General features: G+C 44.3%; 1 protein-coding gene across 1 annotated transcript in view; it reads right to left on the bottom strand.

Annotated features, from left to right (window-relative positions):
* Positions 1–2,199: 2,199 nt before the first annotated feature.
* The window catches only part of LOC119215519 (reticulon-4 receptor-like 1), a 60,101-nt gene continuing 41,052 nt past the window's right edge, over positions 2,200–21,248 (bottom strand). The window contains exons 2-3 of the mRNA XM_037467743.2: positions 6,085–6,539; positions 2,200–5,566 (exon numbers count right to left, since the gene is read on the bottom strand). Coding sequence (XP_037323640.2) covers positions 4,679–5,566; positions 6,085–6,539 — 1,343 coding nt within the window. The 3' untranslated portion in view covers positions 2,200–4,678. The remainder of the gene's footprint in view (positions 5,567–6,084; positions 6,540–21,248) is intronic.

The raw sequence follows: 21,248 nt of genomic DNA, 5'->3' as shown, positions 1-21,248 counted from the left end.
CGATTCTCCGATTTTTTCGCTTATTTCACCATCAGCTCAATGTTTTTTTTGTGTATGGAGTACTTTCATTTAGTGTTTTATTCACCAATGTTTGCATGATTAAATTTTAAGAGAAAATGACCCTACTTCGTCTGTCATACCGGTCTGTCAGTCGTTTTAGGATGCTGATGTTTGCATTAAGCTCTAAAGTGCTTAAGCAAAGTCAATACATTCAGTCACCTCTTCCTTTTGTTTTGCTCACCGCAGTAAATCATTATTTAGGCCGGCAACTACGTTTCAGTCGAGTCTGCTACGTCTGTTTTGTTCCGCTGTCTCTTCTCTGCAGATGCGCTTCAAAGGATTAGTTTGATCTCTTTTGAGATCGTTCGGATGAGGGAACAGCGCATCAAAAAAACGGGAGTTGGAAGCACAAATATTGTTTCTGACACCACACGTGTTGTAGTGCAGATACAGAGACGTTCAGTTGGTAAGAGCATGAATCCACGATGATGAAACATTTCATGAAGCTGCAGCAAAACTGCAAAACTGAGAAAAACACACGGACATGTTTGATTCAGTATGCACAGCAGACAACGAAGACATATTCAAATGCCATTTCCACGATTTCATGCTGCAAATCTCTTTGGCGAAAAGGTTGAAAAAGTCTTCAACTGTGTCCGGCTGTGTCCGTTTTTGTTAATGTGTCCTTTCGACTGTAAACGGATCTCGCGGTTTTTGCGTCCTCGCTGCCTCCATTACAGACCCACACTTGACCTTCCTCCTAATTACAATCCGATATCGGCCGGTAATGAGTGTAATGACGCCTGATGGCCTTATGGTGCTGAAAAGAGGGCTGGTGTTAAATGGGGCTTACAGGGAGGTGCTGAAAGCCATGTGAGCTGGTGCGTGACGGATGCCATGCGCTTGGATGGCGATGGTAACGAAAATCCAATCATGTACAGTAGTTGGGACATTCAGCTTTGGAGAGAGTGAATACGGGTGGGGGGGGAAATAGGGTACGCATCAGTTTGGCGGAAAACATCATACATTTGCATTTCCCTAAAGGTGTTTCTCATGTCTTAGTTTCCCCGCATGTTTCACAAAATCTCCCACTCTTCTTTCTAGTGCAGTGCTTTTTATTTCTTTCTTTTCACTCTCCCTCGCTCTCTTCTGCTTTTCTCTTGCTGAGTCTCAAGTCTTGAGGGATTCACACAGAGAAATCAATTTTGCTTGGCCTCTTTGCCTTTGGAAGGGAACATAGGCATATATAAATATTCACATGCGGCTATTTCAGATCCTCAGCTTGGGGAATGAACTAGTGGATGAGCTGTTCTTCTGTTTGATCATGAAGCCTGTGTACATGTGTCTCTGTGGATGATTTCTGTCTTTCCCTGTGCATCCTTCTCATTCCAACTCTTTCCTCACTTCCTGGTTTCCGTAGCTTCTGTCTCTACATGGGTGAACACGTTAGAAGGCACGCGCAGTGATTGGCCGACAAGCCCCGGAGCTGCTGCTTCAGCCGCCCGGGCCACGCCCACTTCCTCTCCCTTGGCCCCAGCTGTGTCTGGTACTGATACCTCATGGGTTTCTTCAGAAGACATTTTCACATCCCCGTGCTCTAGTCACTATCTCTCTCCCTCTCCCTCTCTCTCTCTCTCCCACCCAATTGTCAGCTTTGTTTTACAAACAGAGCAGTGATAGTGTCTCTCCGAGGCACCCCTCCTCCTTTGCCCCAGCCGGCTGTCAGAGGGGACGCAGCACATGCTCGCGCTCCATTTGACCTCGCGTTACCTTCACCTGACACAAGAACCCCCCCATGCTTCTCGCCACCCCTCACCACCCCGTTTACAGCTGATACAGCTCGACAGGTGCGGGAGTTTTTGGAGTTGGTGTGTGCGTACTGGTGCGTACAGTCATTCTGATGCATGTTTTATATCAGGCTGCAGAGCGTATGAGTGAAACTAGGACACGAAGGAGGCCAGAATACATCCTGGTTAAATGTGGGTGTGTTTCTCTCCCAGCAGTAGAGGAATTTGCACACTTATTGCATTACCTTTTTTTTTTTTTACTGTAAAACAATTTTTCTTTCCTTTCACCGTCTTATCAGTCAGGCTCAGGGCTCATTTTTTAGGTCTGTCCATTAGCACACACATGAGCACACACAGATGTGCATTCTACTAAAGCGAGGCGAACAAACACAGACCACCTCAGCCATTTGAGGACACTTTCTGTTTAATGTTATTTCTAAACAGCTTTTGAGTCTGGCATTGTTGGATAACCACATACAAAACATTTGGGTTGCACAACGGAAGAGAGGAGGGAAAAAGAATAGGGAGATAGAGAAGGGAGCAACGAGGAAGGAAGAGGAGGAGGTGGAGAAGGAGGGGGAGAAATGCAAGCAGGTAGGGTGGGAGGGAAAGACACAGGGGTAGATACGGGATAGAAAAGCATAGAGGAGGGTCAGGAGGGGCAGTGCTGGGTTTGTTTGTACCATATCTTGAATGAGTCAGCAATAAAAAGAAATAAAATAATTAAAATCTTATTTAATAAAAAATAAAGTTCCATTTTTAGGGAACTATACACAATGGAGACCTCCCCCCCTTTTTTTTCCTTTTTTTTTTTTCTTTACAAAAAGAAAAAAATATCATCCTCACTGGATAAACGGACACAATTTACATCACCTCTGGGATCACAGCAGCACAAACAAGTTCACCAGAAGGGGGTTTCTAATCCTACATGTCAGAAGAAAGACACCAGTGATCAGAGCTTCTGTTCGTCCCCAACATTTAGATAGATAGACATAAAGAGGTGGGGCTCAGCAGAGAACGCACACAGGCAAGGTGCAAATGCGGCCCCTGCTCTCTGGTTCCCATCCAAACCACACGTGTTCAGGTTGCCAACAAACCATACTGGTAAGTTCTTGTGCTTTTTGTCAGCATGCCACAAGTTTAGCTTTTTCAGCCGTTGTATTTAGCGTACAAGGGCAGCTCCTTTCCTTAAAATAGAATTTATAACTGTGCAATGCTAAAAGAAATAAAGACCTTTAGCATTTCTGGCTGGTTTAAGGTACCCGGATGGCCCGTGTGCGTCTGTACAGGGGTTCAGTGGATCTCTTTGAAATAGTCCAGGTCCGAAGTCGTGACCCGCGGTGCTCTGCTCTGGGGGTTTGAAATCCCCGGTCTAACGGGTTAGTAGTTTCCAGTGTGACAGGAAGGCCGTGAAGGTGATCGGGCTTCCTCGGGGTCTCGTGTGTGCTTGGACGGCTCCAGTTTGTACAGAAACACCGCGTCCCATAGTCCTCTCTGCCCTTGTGATGTAGCAGCGTTAATGTCCAACTGTCCGCTCCGCAGTGCTTACAGATTGTCGAGTCCTTTGGTTTTTTGGGGTACATCGAACAAACCGGAGAGGACAAGGACAGGAATGCGGCAGGAGATTGTCAGTCCCTTTGCCCCGTGGGGATCAACGCATATTCTCAGCAGTTGTTTTTTTTCTTTTCTTATGCAGTTGTTCAGACCACTGCAATATATGTATATGTGGAGTTGTGGTGATCATCAGCACTCCTCCCTGATTTTTTTTCCAGCGTTTGAAAACATCCTGTGCCTAATTTGGAGTGAATTATCTGTACTCTGTCTTTTTTAGCGTCCACGGCATTTCAAAGGAAGGCGCGTAACAGTTTGTGGAAGTCAGACGTCCAGTGGGTCAGGCTCTGATTGCTCCTTTGACCGTTTTGTAGCGAGTTGATTTGAAGAGTGAATAAAGCCATCGCCTTAACTCCATAGTGTGTCCTCCTTGGCCACTTGTTCCTCACTGCGCATCCTCTTCTCTTTGTGTCGTTCTACCCGAATGGCTTTAGTTTTTTCTCGTATTTTTCAAGCAGACACACTCAAACAATACAGTTACAGTCTTTCCCTCACTCATTTACACCTAGTGTGACCAATTTTTCTCTTTACAATGAAATGTTGGTTCTGAATGGCTTTTAAGTAGATCTGTTGCAAGGATCCTGCAACAGGCATCTTTTGAGGTCAAGATGCGCTTCACCTTCTAGTGAGACATGCAAGTCAAATCTCTTTATTACTGGATAATGATTCTAGTTGTTACTGCTGTAGCAGTACGATGATTACTGCCACTTGTATATTTAGTATCTTACTTCTGGATTTTAATGATGAGTTAGCAGTGTGACAGTTATGAATGACTTCATCTCACTCAGAGATGAAGTGCACCTCACTGGGAGAGGATTATTGTGTGGAGGGCTAAACATAGAAGCAGAACCCTGAATTGATCTCATCCTTATTGTGCGTCTTTCTCGCTGTTACTTGAATGAGTTGAGTTGGCTTGCGGTTATATGTAGCTGTAAATTTTTTTCCCCCCATAATAATAATATGCATTAAGTGACTCAATTGATGCCACAGTGACAAAATGTTAAGATTTCCCAACGTTTCCCTCGGTGACATCATCAAAGCAATATAATATGAATAGCTTTCCCTGTTTTCCCATGTTTTGTATTTGATCCACGGAGGTTCCCTCCTTGATACAGCACGGATACTTTGACATAGATATTTGACAATATTCGTTACAAACAGTCATGTACAAACATGGTTATGCACATATGCCTCATTCAAAGAGCCAGGACACGGTGGTTCAGGAGAATGAATCACAAGGTGGGACCCCCGGCAGAAAAGTGTCCGTTTCCTGTCTCGGCTTATGACAGAGCGGAGTGTGTCAGCAGCAGAGCGGCTAGTAAACAGAAATCTGCAAAGTGTGACCCGGCGTTATTCGTGGCTCTCTGGACCCCACTCGGTGGGCCGACAGAAGTTCTGGGGATGCACTTGTTCTTCCTCCTTGCAGTTCCAGACGGATCATATTTACCTCCATCTGCAGTGTAGTCTTTCTCACCCCCGTCCCGCAGTACCTGCACCTCGTTCAGCCCCCCTTTCACTTTGCGGCCCCGACGGGTGCAGTTTCTGCGGCCTCCCTTGGGGGGCCGCGGTAGGGGCGAGGGTGAAGGCAAGCTGTACTGATCCCCGTGGGGCAAGTACGGTCGCTGATGGTGGGTGTGATGGTTTCTGTGACGATTCAGGTGGTTCAAAGACTCTCCGTGGTCCATCTCCCCGCCCTGGTCACCGCGTGGACGACCCTCGGCCGCCAGGCAACTGGGCAGCTCCTCTTTCTTCAGCGTCTTCAGGTCCTTCTCCGCCATTTCTGGAGGTGAAACGCACATCAGAGATGAGGTGGAGCCTCTGAACCTGCGCAGCCAATCCCAGAGCGACAGCGCCTTGCAGTCACACTCCCACGGGTTGTCGTTCAGTCGCAGGTACTCCAGGGCCGGCAGTAGAGTCAAGCTGGATCCGGATAGCTCAGTGAGGGAGTTATTAAACAGGTACAGGGTGGTGAGGCGCCGCAGGTCATGAAATGCTTGGCGGTCCACCCACTGGATACGGTTCTGGTGCAGAAGTAGGCGGTCTAGGACTCCCAGACCACGGAAGGTGTTCTGCCGAAGGCTCCAAAGCTTGTTGCCGTGAAGGAAGAGATGACTGAGGTTCAGAAGGTCGATGAAGAGATCGTCCTCCAGGAACTCCAACTGGTTGTCCTGCCAGGATGTAGAGCAGAGATGGAAGACACATGAACAGAAGCTTCGAATGGGGTGCGTTGGACACCACTTTGATATTGTATGAGATACCTTCTTGTGCAGATTTTAGCTTGGACTTCTTACATAAAATGTAAATAATAGATTGTCTTTTTTGCCCATAATGTGTTGACAAAGCACTTTAAGTGCAGATAATAGCTTGGCTGTGTAAGGAAGACTGTATCATATTTTGATGTAGAATGATCTCTTCTGCTTCCAGAGGGCAGTAGCTAATAAAAGTGTTTATTAAAAGTGTGATGATCCGCTGATCTCAGCACTGTCGCTTACTTTAATGTAGTGGCTGCTTTGTCCTATTTTCCCCGTACTCAAGATAACAGCTGGCATTTGTTTGTTGTTCAGTTGAAATAAATCTGAATTTGCGGTAAGCGCTGAGCGCTGAGCCCGTCTGATTACACCATAATGTGATTGTGGTGGCAGATGTAATATACAGTACAGATAAAAGCAGGCTGTTATTCATCTACCTGTAGGTAGAGATACTGGAGGTTATTGAGGCCCGCAAAGATGCCTGGAGGCAGTGTGACCAGGCCACAGTGGTATAGGTGCAGCGCGTGTAGCCTCCCGAGCCCCAGGAAGGTGTCCGAGGCAATGGCCTGCAGGTGCCGGTTGTCCCCGAGGTCCAGCTCCTCCAGGCGATCAAATCCGTGGAAGGTGGAGGGTTGTATGTAGGAGATGTTGTTGGAGTAAAGCCACAACATGGTGGTGGTGGGCGAGAAGTGGCCGCGAAGCAGCCGCTGGATCTTGTTGTTCTGCAGGAAGACCCGCTCGCTCTGGGCAGGGATGCCCTCAGGCACGGCGTGGAAGTTGTGCGCCTGGCAGGAGACGGTGCTGGGAGAGGTGTAGCAGATGCAGTGGCGAGGGCAAGGCGAAGAGAGATCCAGGCCACACAGCACCAGCAGTAACTCCACCCCAACATAACCTGAGAGTGGCAGCAAAAAAAGGAAAGGGAGCGTGAGAAAAGGAGCAGCAGAATTAATTGGAGCCGTTCAGCTGAGCTCCTGTTATCAGACGCACCCTAAATGAAACTCTCACTTTACAAGGACCACAGTGGTCATGGCCCAGTGCAGACAAACTACAATGTGACGCACAAACATTCATGTATTGTTTTGTGAGCCCATATTTTCCCAAACTGTTGACCCTAAACCTTGACCTCGCTTTCCCTTCACTGTTATCTCAATCTTAATCTCAAATCCAAACACGGGAGGATTTCTTCCCATTAGGCAAAATCCTTAATAGCAAGAGGCCCGTTCCCCACCTTGCACACTTAAAAACAAACCACACAGTTTTGTAGCAGTGTGTGTGTATTTATTATAATTATAATTATTACATTTTTAGAGGCAGTGTGATTGTCACATCATCTTTGTGCTTCTGGGACCAATGTTGACGAAGCAGCACACACTGCATCGCACCACTGCATAGTTTTATCTATTCTGGTAATCATCTCAGGGCAACAGAAGAATCAATGATTATCTTGTTTACAATAGAACACCTGTAATACATTCCTGCAATATGAGACAAAGACAAGGGGGGGGGGGGGTGATGGGGGATGAAGCGTGAAACCTCTGCAGCATGCCTGTTAAGTAGATATTGCTTTTTGTTTGGAGACTCATCTCACTAACAAACTAACTTATTATTATTTTTTTTATCTTGCTTCATCTCCAGTGTTTGATGTATTATTGTGGCCACAGAGGTAAAAAAAAAAAAAAAAAAAGCAAGAGAAGCGCGAAAAGGGATGAGGACGGAAACGTGCTGATCCGGGGATTTCCAATGCGATATGAACATCGTGTGCTGACATGTGTCCAGCTGAGTGTTTATGGACAGATGTGATTGACAGATGTCAGTTTGTCTGGAACGCTACTGCTCTGTGAAGGACAACATGTTCTGAAATGTCAGTAGTGGACAGAGTTGTATTGAGTATTTGTATAGCAGTGTACAAGGCCACGCGGGTTTGTAGGTTTCTGTTATTCTTTCTCTTACTTGACATTTATCTGGAACATATTGTGAGGGAACTGTTTGTTTTATTTGACAAGGCTGATCTTTTCATAAATAAAAAAAAAAAAATCTGTCCCCATGGTTTTCAGCCTGTCTTGTGGTGACACCAATAAATCACTACAGTGCAGTCCTCTTTAAAGCGGTTTGAGTTGACGTTTATGACTAAAGGCGGTTTAAGGGAGATACCCCTGCCAAATTTTAAAAAGTAGGTTTTCACCACCACTGGACGTAAATATCTCAACAACCAGTCCATATTCATGGTCCCAGAGCATGAGCAAGGGAGCAGCATCCTGATAGTCATCATACCCTACATAGTGGGTGAAAAGAGCAGAGGATGACAATACGTAACACTAAACAACCATTATAATATATTATTACTGTTCGTTCTTTAAGAGTCTCCCCACCGAACGGGACACGTTGATATGACTTGTTGCGTTTTTTTTCAACTGATTTTCCACAAACAGCTGATTAGTCCACAAATAGCAGGTTATAGACATGTATAAATAGAAAGGCTATAGTGCAAACAACAATATTAGCCACATACAAAATATACCATAAATTCTCAACATAATATAATATAAAATTTCAATAGTCAGTATTATAAATATTTTAATATACTTAGTGTTTAAACTGAATAACTAAACAAACACATATCTCCTAGCAAAAAAATGCACATTAATGGCAATGTTACACATTAAACTAATAGCCCAAAACCACAAAGGCATCTGTTAGTCTAAGTCAGGGGTTAGGGTCTAAATGAACTCGTACCATTACAAGCTGCAACATTAAAGTGATGAAAACATTTGTGTACCAATATTACAATATACTTTATATATTCCCGCAATGGCCGATAATGAGCTACTTCTGGTAGCCTTCTTTCAGTATGTTATGCTAGAACATTTTCACTAAAATACACAAGCGTGTATTCAGCTCCTGAGGGTAATCAAAGTTATTTTATCTCTCTATTTTCTCCTCCTCTTCTCTACTCAACTGCACTTTATTTGTTCATCTGTGTGGCCCTTCGCTTCCTGCTTCCTGCACAGCTTTATCTTCATTTGCCACTCAGCCCTTCCTGCTTATCTGTAAATTCGGTACGAAGCTTCTATTTACTACTTGATGAATTGTCCATTTTGTTACAGAGCATCTTGGACTGTATTTGCCTGTCTGTATGTATTTCTGATTTATGTTTCTTTTTGTGTAAATTGACATGGTCATGATATTAAGCTCTTTTTGTATGTGTATATGTCTTTGGAAAGGTACGCTCTACATGGGACAACAAAGGGTTTCAATAAAAAGTGTCAATTCTCAGTGGAGAGTTTTTGTTCAAACTCCCCAACATGGTATTCCCACTGCTCCCATTATTTATTTTTTCCATTCAAATTGTCAACAGTATAAATATAGTCGACACATACTTGTGATAGTGCTTCTGGTGTTAGTTTGCATTTCCAATTGCTTTTGCTTCGTTGTTGCCTTCTGTTTACCCCTGAAGTCTTTTTTTTTTTTTTTTTAACATCATCGCGTTATATCTGACTTCCCTCATCTTCCGCATGCCTCTTTTATTCATTCCAATTATATCCTCTGAATAATCCTTTTTTTTTCATTGTGCAATGTAGCGTAGTTGTACATCTGAGCGAAATGTGTGCAACTCCGCTTGCTGCTTGTGGGTGTTTTAAAATGTATAGATTAAGAGATGTGATTATATCTGCAGACTGTGATGCCGTACGGCTCTGAGACTCTGGGAAGCGAATCTCCCACCAGCATCCAGTCATTTAATCATTTGAGAGGACATTGTCTTAAATAGACTCTTAAATAGTGTTGGGTCTGCTTTTGATACTATTGAGTACCTTTAAATAAACAGCTTAGCGGTTCAAGCTTTCGAGTATAAGCGTTTGGATGATGCACACGTTTTCTTTTGCTCTCAGCAAGCAGAAAGCTAAAATCCATGTTTTTAAATCCTTGGAATTGTTACTATAGGTTTGCAGCAGTTAAGCTCCACAGCAGTAGTACAGTCTGCAGCATTAATACATGGCTGATTATTGAAATTCAGCAATTAGCGGATGTATAAGCTGGCATTAAGCAGAGCGTCCCAGTACGGAGAGTGAAGGTACATCAAAATATGTTCCACTCGTATTTCCTCATGAGCCATATTCTCTTAGTGCTGTTACATAGGAACGTTAATGCTGGAGTTTCCATACAAGTGATTCTCTGGTGAAAGGGTTTAATGTTTTGTACTTACTCACTTTTTCTTTGAAAAGAAAGACCAAATGTCTCCAAACTTTGGACTGGTATTGTACCTTTTAGATTTAAATCATTTTTGTGATTTAATCAACAAGGTGTTTTGCTGAACAAGTGGGTGGAGCACAGTTTGTTTGCTTCAGCTAAATCATTTGCCAATTAATCAATTTGATTACTTTATTTCCAGCTGCTTTACAACAACACAATAAAATTCTGGGGCATATGATATGAATGTAGAAAAAGGCAGCAAGGCAAGAAAATGCTTTCTTTACTGCTTATCTTGTATCCACAAAATACTGTAACAATATTACCTGAGGATTACAGTAAAGTCCCTATGTGTGGACACCTGAGCATTACATCTACACATATTATTATTATTGATCATCTTATTCGTAAACCATGGGCCTTTATTTGCTGCTACGAGGCGCTCAACCGTCAATAGTAAAAGCTTAAAAAGCCCCAAAAATACTTTTAAAAGACCCTCCTGGGAAAGCTAGTTTAGACCTTTGCATTAGTGAGATCCTACACTGAGTGATATAACAATGTTAGTAGTGAGTTTTGATTAATTCCAGGAGATTCTTTGTGCAGGCCTTGACCTGACAGCAAACTGAACGTATCGTCATGTTAATAGCAAATTGTTAACCTCAAATTAAGTCAATGCACTCTGTTTTCTTTAAGGTAAAGATTACGTGTGCTGGAACTGTAGCGGTGTAACCCAATCCGTAAAAACGGCCCGAGGGCAAAATAACACAACAGCATATGGCGAGTGGTTAGTGGTTAGCGATAGAGCCCTGTCTACTAAACCACAAAGTCTAATATGCTTTATTGTTAAAATGCCAGCTTGCTTGGATCATAACCACACTGGTGACGATGTCCTTTTGTCTTTTCGGTTGGCATAAACACATGGCTTTCACCTTACCCCGGTAATTGTCCATTTCAGCAAGCGGTGCCTTTTTAACCACAACTCTCTCATTGTCCCTCTTTGCTCTCTTTGCCTGTGCCTCTGTTCCCCTCGGGTTGTTTTTCCAAATTCTCACTTTAGCCTCGCAGACTAGATATCCGCTGAAAGCTTCATCAAGCACAGCCGGGGTTCAATTACGAGAGCCATCTCACTCCCTACCAGGTAAAATGCGTACACACACACACACACACACAAAGAAAAAAATAGGAAGCACATCCACATGCTTGTCAAGTCATCATCGCAACTGCCTCCCAACTACAACCTGGCTTCTGGAGGAAAGACACCTGCCACTCAATCCAGTTCGCATAAGTGAAACAGCAACAGAGTTTCGTGTCAGGGAGGGAGGGAAAAGGAAAGGAGAGGAGGGGAGCCACATAGGGAGGAGTGTGGGGGGAAGGGGGGGGGATTCAATATCAAACTCAAAGAGAATGAGGAGCTCTTACACATGAAAGCCGAGGCAAGAGAAGAGAGGCACAGCATGGCGGTGTGGGAGGGAAAGAGAGCAGAAAGGGAGACTGAAGCAAGATGGGGGTGACAGGGACCTAGACCAGTATACGTGTAGGTGTCTGAATGTCTGTCTGCTCTGCACAGAACGCAGCTTTCTGTGAGCTTCTGTGAGGTGAGTCAGACAAACACTTGCAAATTGATTAACACACACACACACACACGCACACACTCAACTTCCAGAGCGAGAAAAAACAAAAATGTGTTGTCACACTGATTCACACGTGTCCGCTGGAAGTACACACATACACGTGCACGCAGGCCGCAGGTGCATCCACCCGCACAGAGACACGGATAATCAATCATAATTAAGCAGCAGTCGCGGGGTTTCACCTGAAGAAAAATGAGTTTGATTTTAAAGGCGAGAGACAAAAAAGCGGTAGAAAGGAGAGAAATAAGAGTGAAATGTATCCAAACGAGGAGGCAGAGAACGAGGCAGGGTGCAGTAGCTCACACATCCAGTGGAGATGCTGCTCTTCTCTTGTTGGTGGTTGATTTAGATTAGCATAATCCCGAAGATCATTTAGTGTCGCTCATTCAGATGGTGATAAATCTCTGGCAGAGTTAATGAGAGATTTAAATTCAAAGACACAGCTGAAATATCTGCACTATATAATCCTCCCCTCATGTAATATAGTAAATGGCCATTACATCCATCTTGATATTAGACACAAACCAGGTCAATATTTCCGCTTCTGCACCACTGATCCTACGTGGCCTTGAAATGACTATTTCCTTGTCTTGAAAGTCTTTTATTTTAATTTGCAGTTTTGTGACCCCAAACAAAGAAATTCTACCAAGCCCGAGCCCCCCCGGCAGAGTTTGAGAGCCAATAGATTTCTTGAAACAAACCCGAGCTACATCCCAGTTGTGACCCATGTCTGGCTGCTCGTGTTGAGGTAGTAAATCTTCTTTCTTAAACAAACCGCTGACTACTTTTTAGATCTCTCCATTCTTGATGGTACAGTCTCAAATGAAATGCCAACCCAGTGCTCATCATTGAATACACATCAGTTGATCTTCAAATAAGAATAATAACCTACGCACCCAGGCGCTTCACAGTCGCCGGCCTCTCCCTGTTTAATAAATCCACGAAGGCCTGCTTTAAAATTTAATTCCAAAGCATTTTACAATACGCGCCGGACTGCGCCCCCCCCCCCCCCCCCCCCCCTGGCGTAGTGGCATCTTCTCAGCACACACCTTATATGCCCATTAAAACACTCACGCTGATCGTGGTGTGTGTGTGTGTGGTTAGAGAGAGAGAGGGAGAGAGAGCAAAAATAACCTCTCCCCTCTTTGCGTGCAGTAATTGGGTCATTTAAAGGGTAAGCTTATCTCAGCACTAATCAAGCTCTTATTTTATTCCGAAAAACTCCCTCCCATATGCATAATCGGAAGATGCAGCTCACAGTTTTCCCTACTTGACCGCTGCCTGTTAGTGGAGGAAAGACGTCGGCCCTCGGTCTCGTCCGCGATAACACAGGCCGACGAGGTGTCGGCGGCGAACAAGGGGCCAAGGTGAGACACTGATGAGGAGGCGTGCCGCCGACTCCTCGGGCATCAAACACTGCCGCGTTGGGACATGCAAGGTCACGGGAAGCGAGACTTGGGCGAAGTGAGACTGGAACACAATGTGCACACAACTTGGGGACCACTTGACCGTTAACAAAATAAAAGAAGAAAAAGAAGAAACCCCAAATCCACGTTTCCAATCAGATCATTAGCTGCATATTAGCGCTACCAAGAGACAAGCTTTTTTTTAAAAATTATAAACTGTGAGGCCTCTCAAAGCAAGAAGGACAAATATTTGGATGCGAGGGAACATAAATAATACTTTTAACACCAACAACACATCAGCTTGCAGGCCGAAATACAGATGCTAAGTGACACCCAGACACACACTCACACACAGATGTGCGGGCCCCAATGGAGCTTGATCACAGGTTTTTCATAGATCTGTGTGTGTGTGTGTGTGTGTGTGTCTACAGCAGTTGTGGTTGAGGTGGCGGTCGGCCCTCCTGTGTCTTGGCGTGACTGAATGTGCGATGCTCTCTGGCAGGTATCCTCGGTGGAGAGCAGGGAGATATGAGGCTGTCCAACACGCCGGCGAGAAGAAGGCGGGAAAATGCAGCGCCATTCTCTCCCTTAGTGGCTGTTTGTCCAATTCCCCGCAGCACAGGGAACATCGCTCATGCTCTTCTCGTGTCTACGCCGCTCGCCGCTCTGGCCTCCATACTGCAGGTATGAATCACCCTTTGTCACCCTCCTCCGCTCCCCCCCCCCCCCCCCCCACTGTTATTTGTTTAGTTTCCCATCTGTCTCCATTACGAAGAGAGCTAAAAGTACATCAGGACTTATTATTGCATAAATCTTTCGTGGCGATGGCTGTCGGCGCCGTGGCACCCCGTTTCCCCCGCTGCTTGTTTTTGAGGCACTTTTCTCGTCTTGCTCGTGGATTACACGCAAAATAAAAAGAGAACGAAAGGTTACAAAGCAAATAGCCAGAACGACAAGTGAAGTGAGCGACTCCATCGAAGTGACATGTCCGAGGGATCATCTGACACCGGGCCGCTTCATCCGATAACACGCTGACAGTGAGCGCTCGCCTTCCGTCTGAGCCAATCACAGGCGGGCGTGGTGCCATGCTTCAGACTGATGGGCAACAAAAACAAGCACCGGGGGGGGCTTGCAGGGGTCTCTCATTAAACAGGCTCCCCACGGAGAATGATTTTTAGCACCATGGAACCGTCAGCGCCTCATGCGATCAGTTTCGTTCCTAAGTGAGTTATCTGGTGGCTGACAAAATGTGAAACGCAGTGCAACGGAATGATTAATGACTCGAGAGCACAGCCACGCACACAGTACACGGGGCGCGCGTGAAATTGCCTGATCAAGCCTGTCTACGTAAACTCCAGTGTCGGCCCAGAGACTTTTCTAATAGTTTGGAAGTGACAGCCATTTTAGGCGTTCTCACGGCAACCATCAGCATGACATCGGTGCGGCAGAGAGCTTCGGCGTCACCGGCGGCGCGGCGGAGAATAGCCGAGAGAAGACATCAGTCAGGAGATGTGAGAAGGGGGAGTAGAAAGGGGAGAGAGGAAGGGTGTTTGGCCAGCGAAGAGGAGGCGTTGCAGCTTTGCTCCGTCAGCTGGAGAGAGATGGACGAAGGGAGAAGAACCTGAAGGCCATCAGTCAAAAAGTGTTTGGCCGCTGTGAAGGTTGGAATCATCTGGAAGCACCTCGCTCTTCTTCTGCTTTCTACTTTCATATGCTACGGTTCCTCGTTTCCTCAATTACCTTTTTGATTTTGATCATGGGCCATTCCGGAGGTCCTGTTGTCTATTTTAAGAGAGATACTCCGCTAATCCGCCTTGGAGAGTTGGCTCCTCCTCCTCGGAGGCGAGCAGGTGTGCCGCCTGAATTCAAAGGGGTGCCAATGGATTCCGGCGATGACTCACAAATCTCATAATGTCTCTAAAGCTTCACAGAAGCCGTCCAACCTCATCGCCTGCTCAAATTTTGCCTTGTCATTTTGTAGAAGACGGATAAAAAGAGTCAAATGCATTGGTATTTCTAAAAATAATTCCTGAAGTGCAGTATGAGAGAGATTCAAATAAGAAAGTGACACAAGTTTATATACAAGGGACAAATATAGGTTTACCTGGACAGTTCGGAGAGAGCGACAGATTTGAGACCGATCTTAACTGTAATTCCTCAGATTATCATCCAGGAGATTGCATTTTAAACGTTTTCCATCCTAAAATAGCGAGTGAAACACATGGAATGTTGGAAAAGAAACGTGTCAGAAATGTACAAGAAGTTGGAAAGGTTGTTTTTAGCTTTCATATTGTTTGTCCAAAGTGGGAACTGAAAGTTTTCCGTGGCTTCATCGGGGGCCTCGAGAGCGGTCGTCCACATGTAATGAGGTGGCGCGGCATCTCATTCAAGAAATCTTAAACCCAATGGGCTCGGCTTCTCTTCACTTTCTTCCCTGCTGGACTGCGTTCCTTCACCTCTGCTTTCTGTTTCCATTCCCCCCTTGTCTAGCTGCAGCTGCCTTGTGTCTACGTTTGGGTGCTACCTCCACTCCTGGTTCTTCTTCCTACGCTGTGATTGCAGCAGCCCTCGGTTCATTGAGACATACTTGCATACTTGTTTGTGATTAAAAGCAGTTCACGGAGGGGTCTGCGGATTATCCAGGGTTACTGGGACACTGTTTCTAAGAAGACGTGTCACCGTTGAGGTTTCTATTAGACATTTTTCAGTGCTTTGAACATCATGAAACACAATTTGATTGTGGGGATGTCAGAGGTGTCTGAAAAGGAAACATCAAAGCCGTGGCAAATAAAATTAAGCAATCTGCAAGGAGAGATACTCACAGCGGGTGACTGAGAAATATATTATGTAATATGAAATATGTAAATATTTAGTCTGATTTGGGGTCTAGTCCATGACTCATTTTCGGTCTACAGAGGCTAAACTCAAGTTTCCCTTGAACCTCTTTTTTTATTCTGATTCCAAAAGTAATTCCATCTCTTTTCACGCACACACAGACACACACACACAGACACAAGGTTTCTTCGACAAAAGGCTTTTTGGTGATGTTGAAATCAACTGAAACATTGTATTCTAGACCCAGTCCTCTCTCTCCCTCACCTCAGGCGAGTAACACAGAGAGTCGGTGCAGCGCCTCCCTGATCTTTTTCCGCACAGGGGCAACGGCACTCATCACAACGCCATAAATGGTTTTGATTTTCTTCCTCAAGCCACAAACTTTGCATACAAACCCGCCCGCAAACACACATGTGGGCTTTGTTGAGAAACACACAAAAGCACGCGTTCACCCGTCCACACAGACACGCACCAAGGACCTGCGACACCTGCGAACAAATCAGCCGCCACGCCCACATTTATATGCTCAGGGGCGTGCGCGTTTTCACTCGGGGTGTTGCAACGAAAAAGGGCCACCCGACGCACGCACGCACACACACACAAAACCTCACACACAAATGCACACACCAGCTTGGAAATGAATTCTGAATCTCAGACTCCATCCTCCCTTCCCGACTCACGATGTCGCTCCACTCAATCCACCGTCACCTTGGCTACATAATCCTCAATTTCTCAGCTGCTTTGTATCACCTTCCTTTGACCCCTCTCCTCCTTCTGTTTCCCCTCCTTTCTGTTCCTCTTCCTCATCTCCCTCCCAAATGTGTCTTTGTAAAGGATTCACCCAGGCATTGTGGCTTTGAATTTAGATGCTTCATTTTGACGCTTTCTCTGACACTTTCTCTGGTGTGTGTGTGAGGGAACATTTTTAAAGAATTGATTAAAAAAATATGTTTGCGGTAGTTTTCTGGTCCCTGTGATATTCGTACAGAGCCAGTGAATTCAAACGCACCCTCTGTGTTTTTAGGGTGTTTTTTTTTCACTGCTGAATCTGTTTGGTTTGCAAACCGACCGGGCAGCCATCATGCACAGTGCTGCTGGTTGTACTGTCAATGGAATCTTGATTTTATGACTGAATTGAAAAACAACAGCTGTGCAATGTAATGGCATAGATTGACGTTTAAAATGAATGATCACAGAAAAAGTTTGAGGCAACGGATGGTTAATTTTACTGCTAATATGAAGTGCCCAAACTTTTAATATTCAAACTGTCATTCATAAGCAACTGTTTTGATGATCAATTTACTATTTTAATCATTTCACGCCAAACAATATAAGCTGGTAAATGTGAAGATTTGTTTGTTGTCTTTGTCAAGTTGAGGCGATTGATCGTTTTAAATATGCACAAACGGTCATATCGGAGTACGTGAAATGTTTGCAAATGAGCTCAGAAGAATCATGATACTTGTCATAATAACTGAGAAATATAATGGAACGTTTAACTAATTTCTTTCATTAAAAAAAACAATGAAATGGAAAACAATCATCAGAATATTCATTAGCTGCTGTGTGGATGAAATCGAAACATAAACTGATAAAACCATTTTATTAGTTTTGATGTTGCGACTTAGAAATTGTATTGGCACCTGTATCTGAAATGTCTATGGATGAACATTGGTGGCTACCTGGAAATGTCAAACAAATCAGTTCTAATTGAGAAATGTGTGTGTGTGAGTGTGAGAGATATAAGTTAAGTATCAGTAATATAAGTCTGTGTGTTTGTGTTTTTATGCATCTTACAAATACTACTTTCTACTGCCAGCTCATGGCAGCCCTGGAGACACATGCACACACAAAGATGTTTCTATGCTGCAGGGTTTTGCATGATGGTACAGTATCTCTGCACCGAGGTAACAACCTTTACACACACACACACACAACCTCATATTCTCCATTTCTCTCTCTGTGTCTTTATCTCTCTTTTTGTATGTCTCTCCTTCAATTAGAGCCCATAGCTCTCCATGTGCCCCTTTGAAGTGAAGTAGATCAAAAAAACAAACGTTTGGAAAACCATACATGAGCATTTGCAGAGCTGAGAATAGGGAAACACACACTCACACACACATCCCAACATTCTGAGAAATACATTTATTAACATGCATAACCTTACAGTATCACAGACATATGCTGCATGCATACAGAAACATGCAGACCTTGGATGAGACATGAATACATTCATGTACAGAAATACACACACAAACCCACAGTCGCCATATTCATATTTAATTCAATATTCCTTTTGACCTCTGCTTTTCTCAGAAAAGTGTAACGCATGCGCTGAGGGACGGGTAGAAAAAAATACCAACTTACATTCAGGAACAAGTATTCCCTACTGAATGTAAAGCAGTTTTGGGAAATTGGATTTTGAAGCCATTTTGTCCACTTTTTTAACTCGATAGATTTTGCCGCTCAATGTGTTCCCTGCACTGAGATGTCTTACCTGTAGTGCAGCGCATTATTATTATTATCTGCCTCTCTCCGGTTGGCCCTCACAAAACATACACAGCGATTACACCCTGACTTTGCAAAACGCACATTAACATTTCAGACACACTAAGGCACGTACACACACACACTAACACACACTCTGTAATGTAGCATACACATTCACACAAACATCCTGCTGCGTTCAGCTGGTATTTACACTCCTTCCCATAAGGCTTTGGGATCGCTCTCGCAACGATCAACAACTAAGTAATTAACAGCAATGCTTCTCAGCTGGGAGGATGAGACAAACCTCAGAAACAAGTGCACACACACACACACACACAAATATGCACATGCAATACACTGGCATGCCTTCTTTTCTCACTCAGTGGAAGACACCACCTTATATCTCAGTTAACTTAATAAGCTTCACATGTGTTGTCGACAGCAGAGAATTATAAAATCTGTATTTAGCTTAGCTGCTAATTAACTGCTAATGCGTATTGTAAAGCTGTGGGTGGGTTGTCCTAAAGACGTTTTCAGCTGATGTTCCAATGTTTTCTGCTGATTCTTTAAAAAAAAAAAAAATAATCTTGTAAAATGAGTCTGCACATGATGGCTGAAACAATAAAAATGCTATAAGACTGATGTTAAAGCCACATGTCCCTGATGATCCGTGTAGAATAAATAGGCTGTATAGTACTAGACCAACATTAACAGTATTACAAACAGTTTAACTGAAATGTACTCATTGTATTATTACCCTGGAGCGCTCAGAAAGCGCATAGAAAAACAAACAAACTTGGACCAGCAACACAATATTTAGCGGTATGACAACTTATGCTTCACTTTTTTACATGCAGAGTTTTGAAGATGAGTAATAATCGAGATGTTTGGGAAAAGTAACCCGGCGTGGGATTCACTAATCTCAGTGATGAGGATGCGTTTTATGTTAATATGGATGGGATGCATGGCAAAACAGGAATATTAGCGGAATATTCTTATTCATGGAAACACCTTTTAGGAACATTTGTCTTTTTCCAAATAACGGCGGAAAACGGTACATTTGGTAAGTTTACATCTCTCCAACCAAAATAAAGGACGCTTTAAACGCTGATTTTCTGTCATTTTTGCTTCTACCAGCTGTTCAGAACAAACACATCCAACGAGGTAGGAGCCCTTAAAATGTTCTAATGCATTAGAATATCCAGTAGTTTAGGTGAGGACATGAAGTGTTATTTTAAACCAATGCATTCTTCCTTCCATTTAACTCACACTGCATATGTCTTCCCTCTGTTATTCTTTGTGGGTTTCTAAATCCATAAAGGTAATAAGTCAGAGCTTTGAGTTAGATTGTAGAGGCGTTTATGTGAAATTGCTGGAGGTGGGTATTGTATGTTCTCGCTCCCCAAGACAACAGTTGCACTTATATCTCCCTCCCCATCAGCTATTCAAGTTTCCAAAGCGAATGATTAAATTCTCTTCTGACCTTCTCAAGCTGTTTTATTGCAAGCAGACAGCAGCTAACTGTTTACTGAGCAGCTCCGCGGGGTATTAACATGAATAACATATTTGGCATCCTGTGATTTCCATGAAAAAAAAACACCCATGGCCTCCAAAGAATACTGCATGTTGACTCACACTGACTTTTGGGGGACATTTTGGCACGAAATAATGCTTAAAACATCAAACAAGAGATCTCTACTGTGCGTGACATCCATTGTCAGAAAAACATGAAAAGCGGCTACAAAATCTCAACGGGACCTATTGGAACAATTTCAAATTCCAGTGGATCAAATAACAATACAAATTTAAACATTCCTGTAATAAGTTTTTATTCATACACCACAATCAGTGGGTTTATGTCCTTCCGTTGCGTGAGTTTTCTCTTCTCTGAGATCCTACTCTACATGTTGTGGACGTGTGCACAGCGCCCCGCTTCACTGTACGCAGATGAGCTGCTCCTAAAATACTGCACGGCAGGTTTTCTGCCTGGAGACACATGCACAGGAACAGAAAGATTGAGTAAGGGAGCAAAGAGGATAGCAGGGGAGGAGCATAAAAAAAAGTTGAGTTTGGCCTGAATGAATAATAGGCAATCTATAATGTATGACAGGTTGACAAAGTTCTTTCTCTCCCTCTGTGTCTTTCTGTGTCTCTTTCTGTCTCTCCCTGCTTCTCTGCTCCTCTCACTATGACACCATGTCACTGCTCTGAGGCACATGTTCTGGCAGAAGACAGCGACTGCCATCCTCCCCTGAGCCTCTTAGCTGCCTTTTGGAAGAGAGCCGCTTTACTTTATGGGCCGCCTTAAATCTCCTCGAGCAGTCTCTCTCTCTCTTCTCGCCTCTTCTCTGAGAAGTCCGATTAGAGGACGGGGGGGATGTAAAACAGGGAGAGAGGGAGGACGGAGGACGGCGGTGAGGGAGGGAGGACAAAAAATGTCTGGAAAACCGAACACTCGACGATTTCCAAGAATGTAAAAGAGGAATCGGCCAAAAGGGTGAGAGACACTCTAGGGTGCAACATTTGGCACTTGTTTTTTTCGCACTTTAAGCGGTGCAAAGCCAATAACAAGCCAGAAAATGGATAAATGATGCATTAGGAATACGCAGCGAATCATTAACCCAGTTGCGCAACATAACTTATGCCTGCCTCCGTTCTTTATAATGATAAAACGACTCCAATGCCTCTAGGAAAAGACGGAGAACATAACGGAGCGAATGGTTTCACACACATCCTATTATCCTGCCGCTTGTTTATTTCTTTGCTCCTTGACTGTCATAAACATTTGCACCTGTCAGGAGAAAGCAAACACCACGGGATTTTTACATGCTCGGCAGCGTGTTGTTTTGTCTGTAGCAGCTGTGGTGGTTGTCCATAAGCTCCTCAGCAGCTTTCCCTACCGCTCCACTCGCCGCGTCGCACAGACCTCCTGCAGCGGTCCTCTGATCAGTTTATTGTACCCATCCAAACAGAGCGTGGCGCCTACTATGGCGGAAATAATAGCCGGGGAGACGTCTTCGACCTCCGGGCCGCTCTGTGTGCGGGTATTTGAGA

Source organism: Pungitius pungitius, chromosome 16 (genome assembly GCF_949316345.1).
Source record: "Pungitius pungitius chromosome 16, fPunPun2.1, whole genome shotgun sequence".
Classification (NCBI taxonomy): domain Eukaryota; kingdom Metazoa; phylum Chordata; class Actinopteri; order Perciformes; family Gasterosteidae; genus Pungitius; species Pungitius pungitius.
This window is presented reverse-complemented; position numbering and strand designations above follow the sequence as displayed.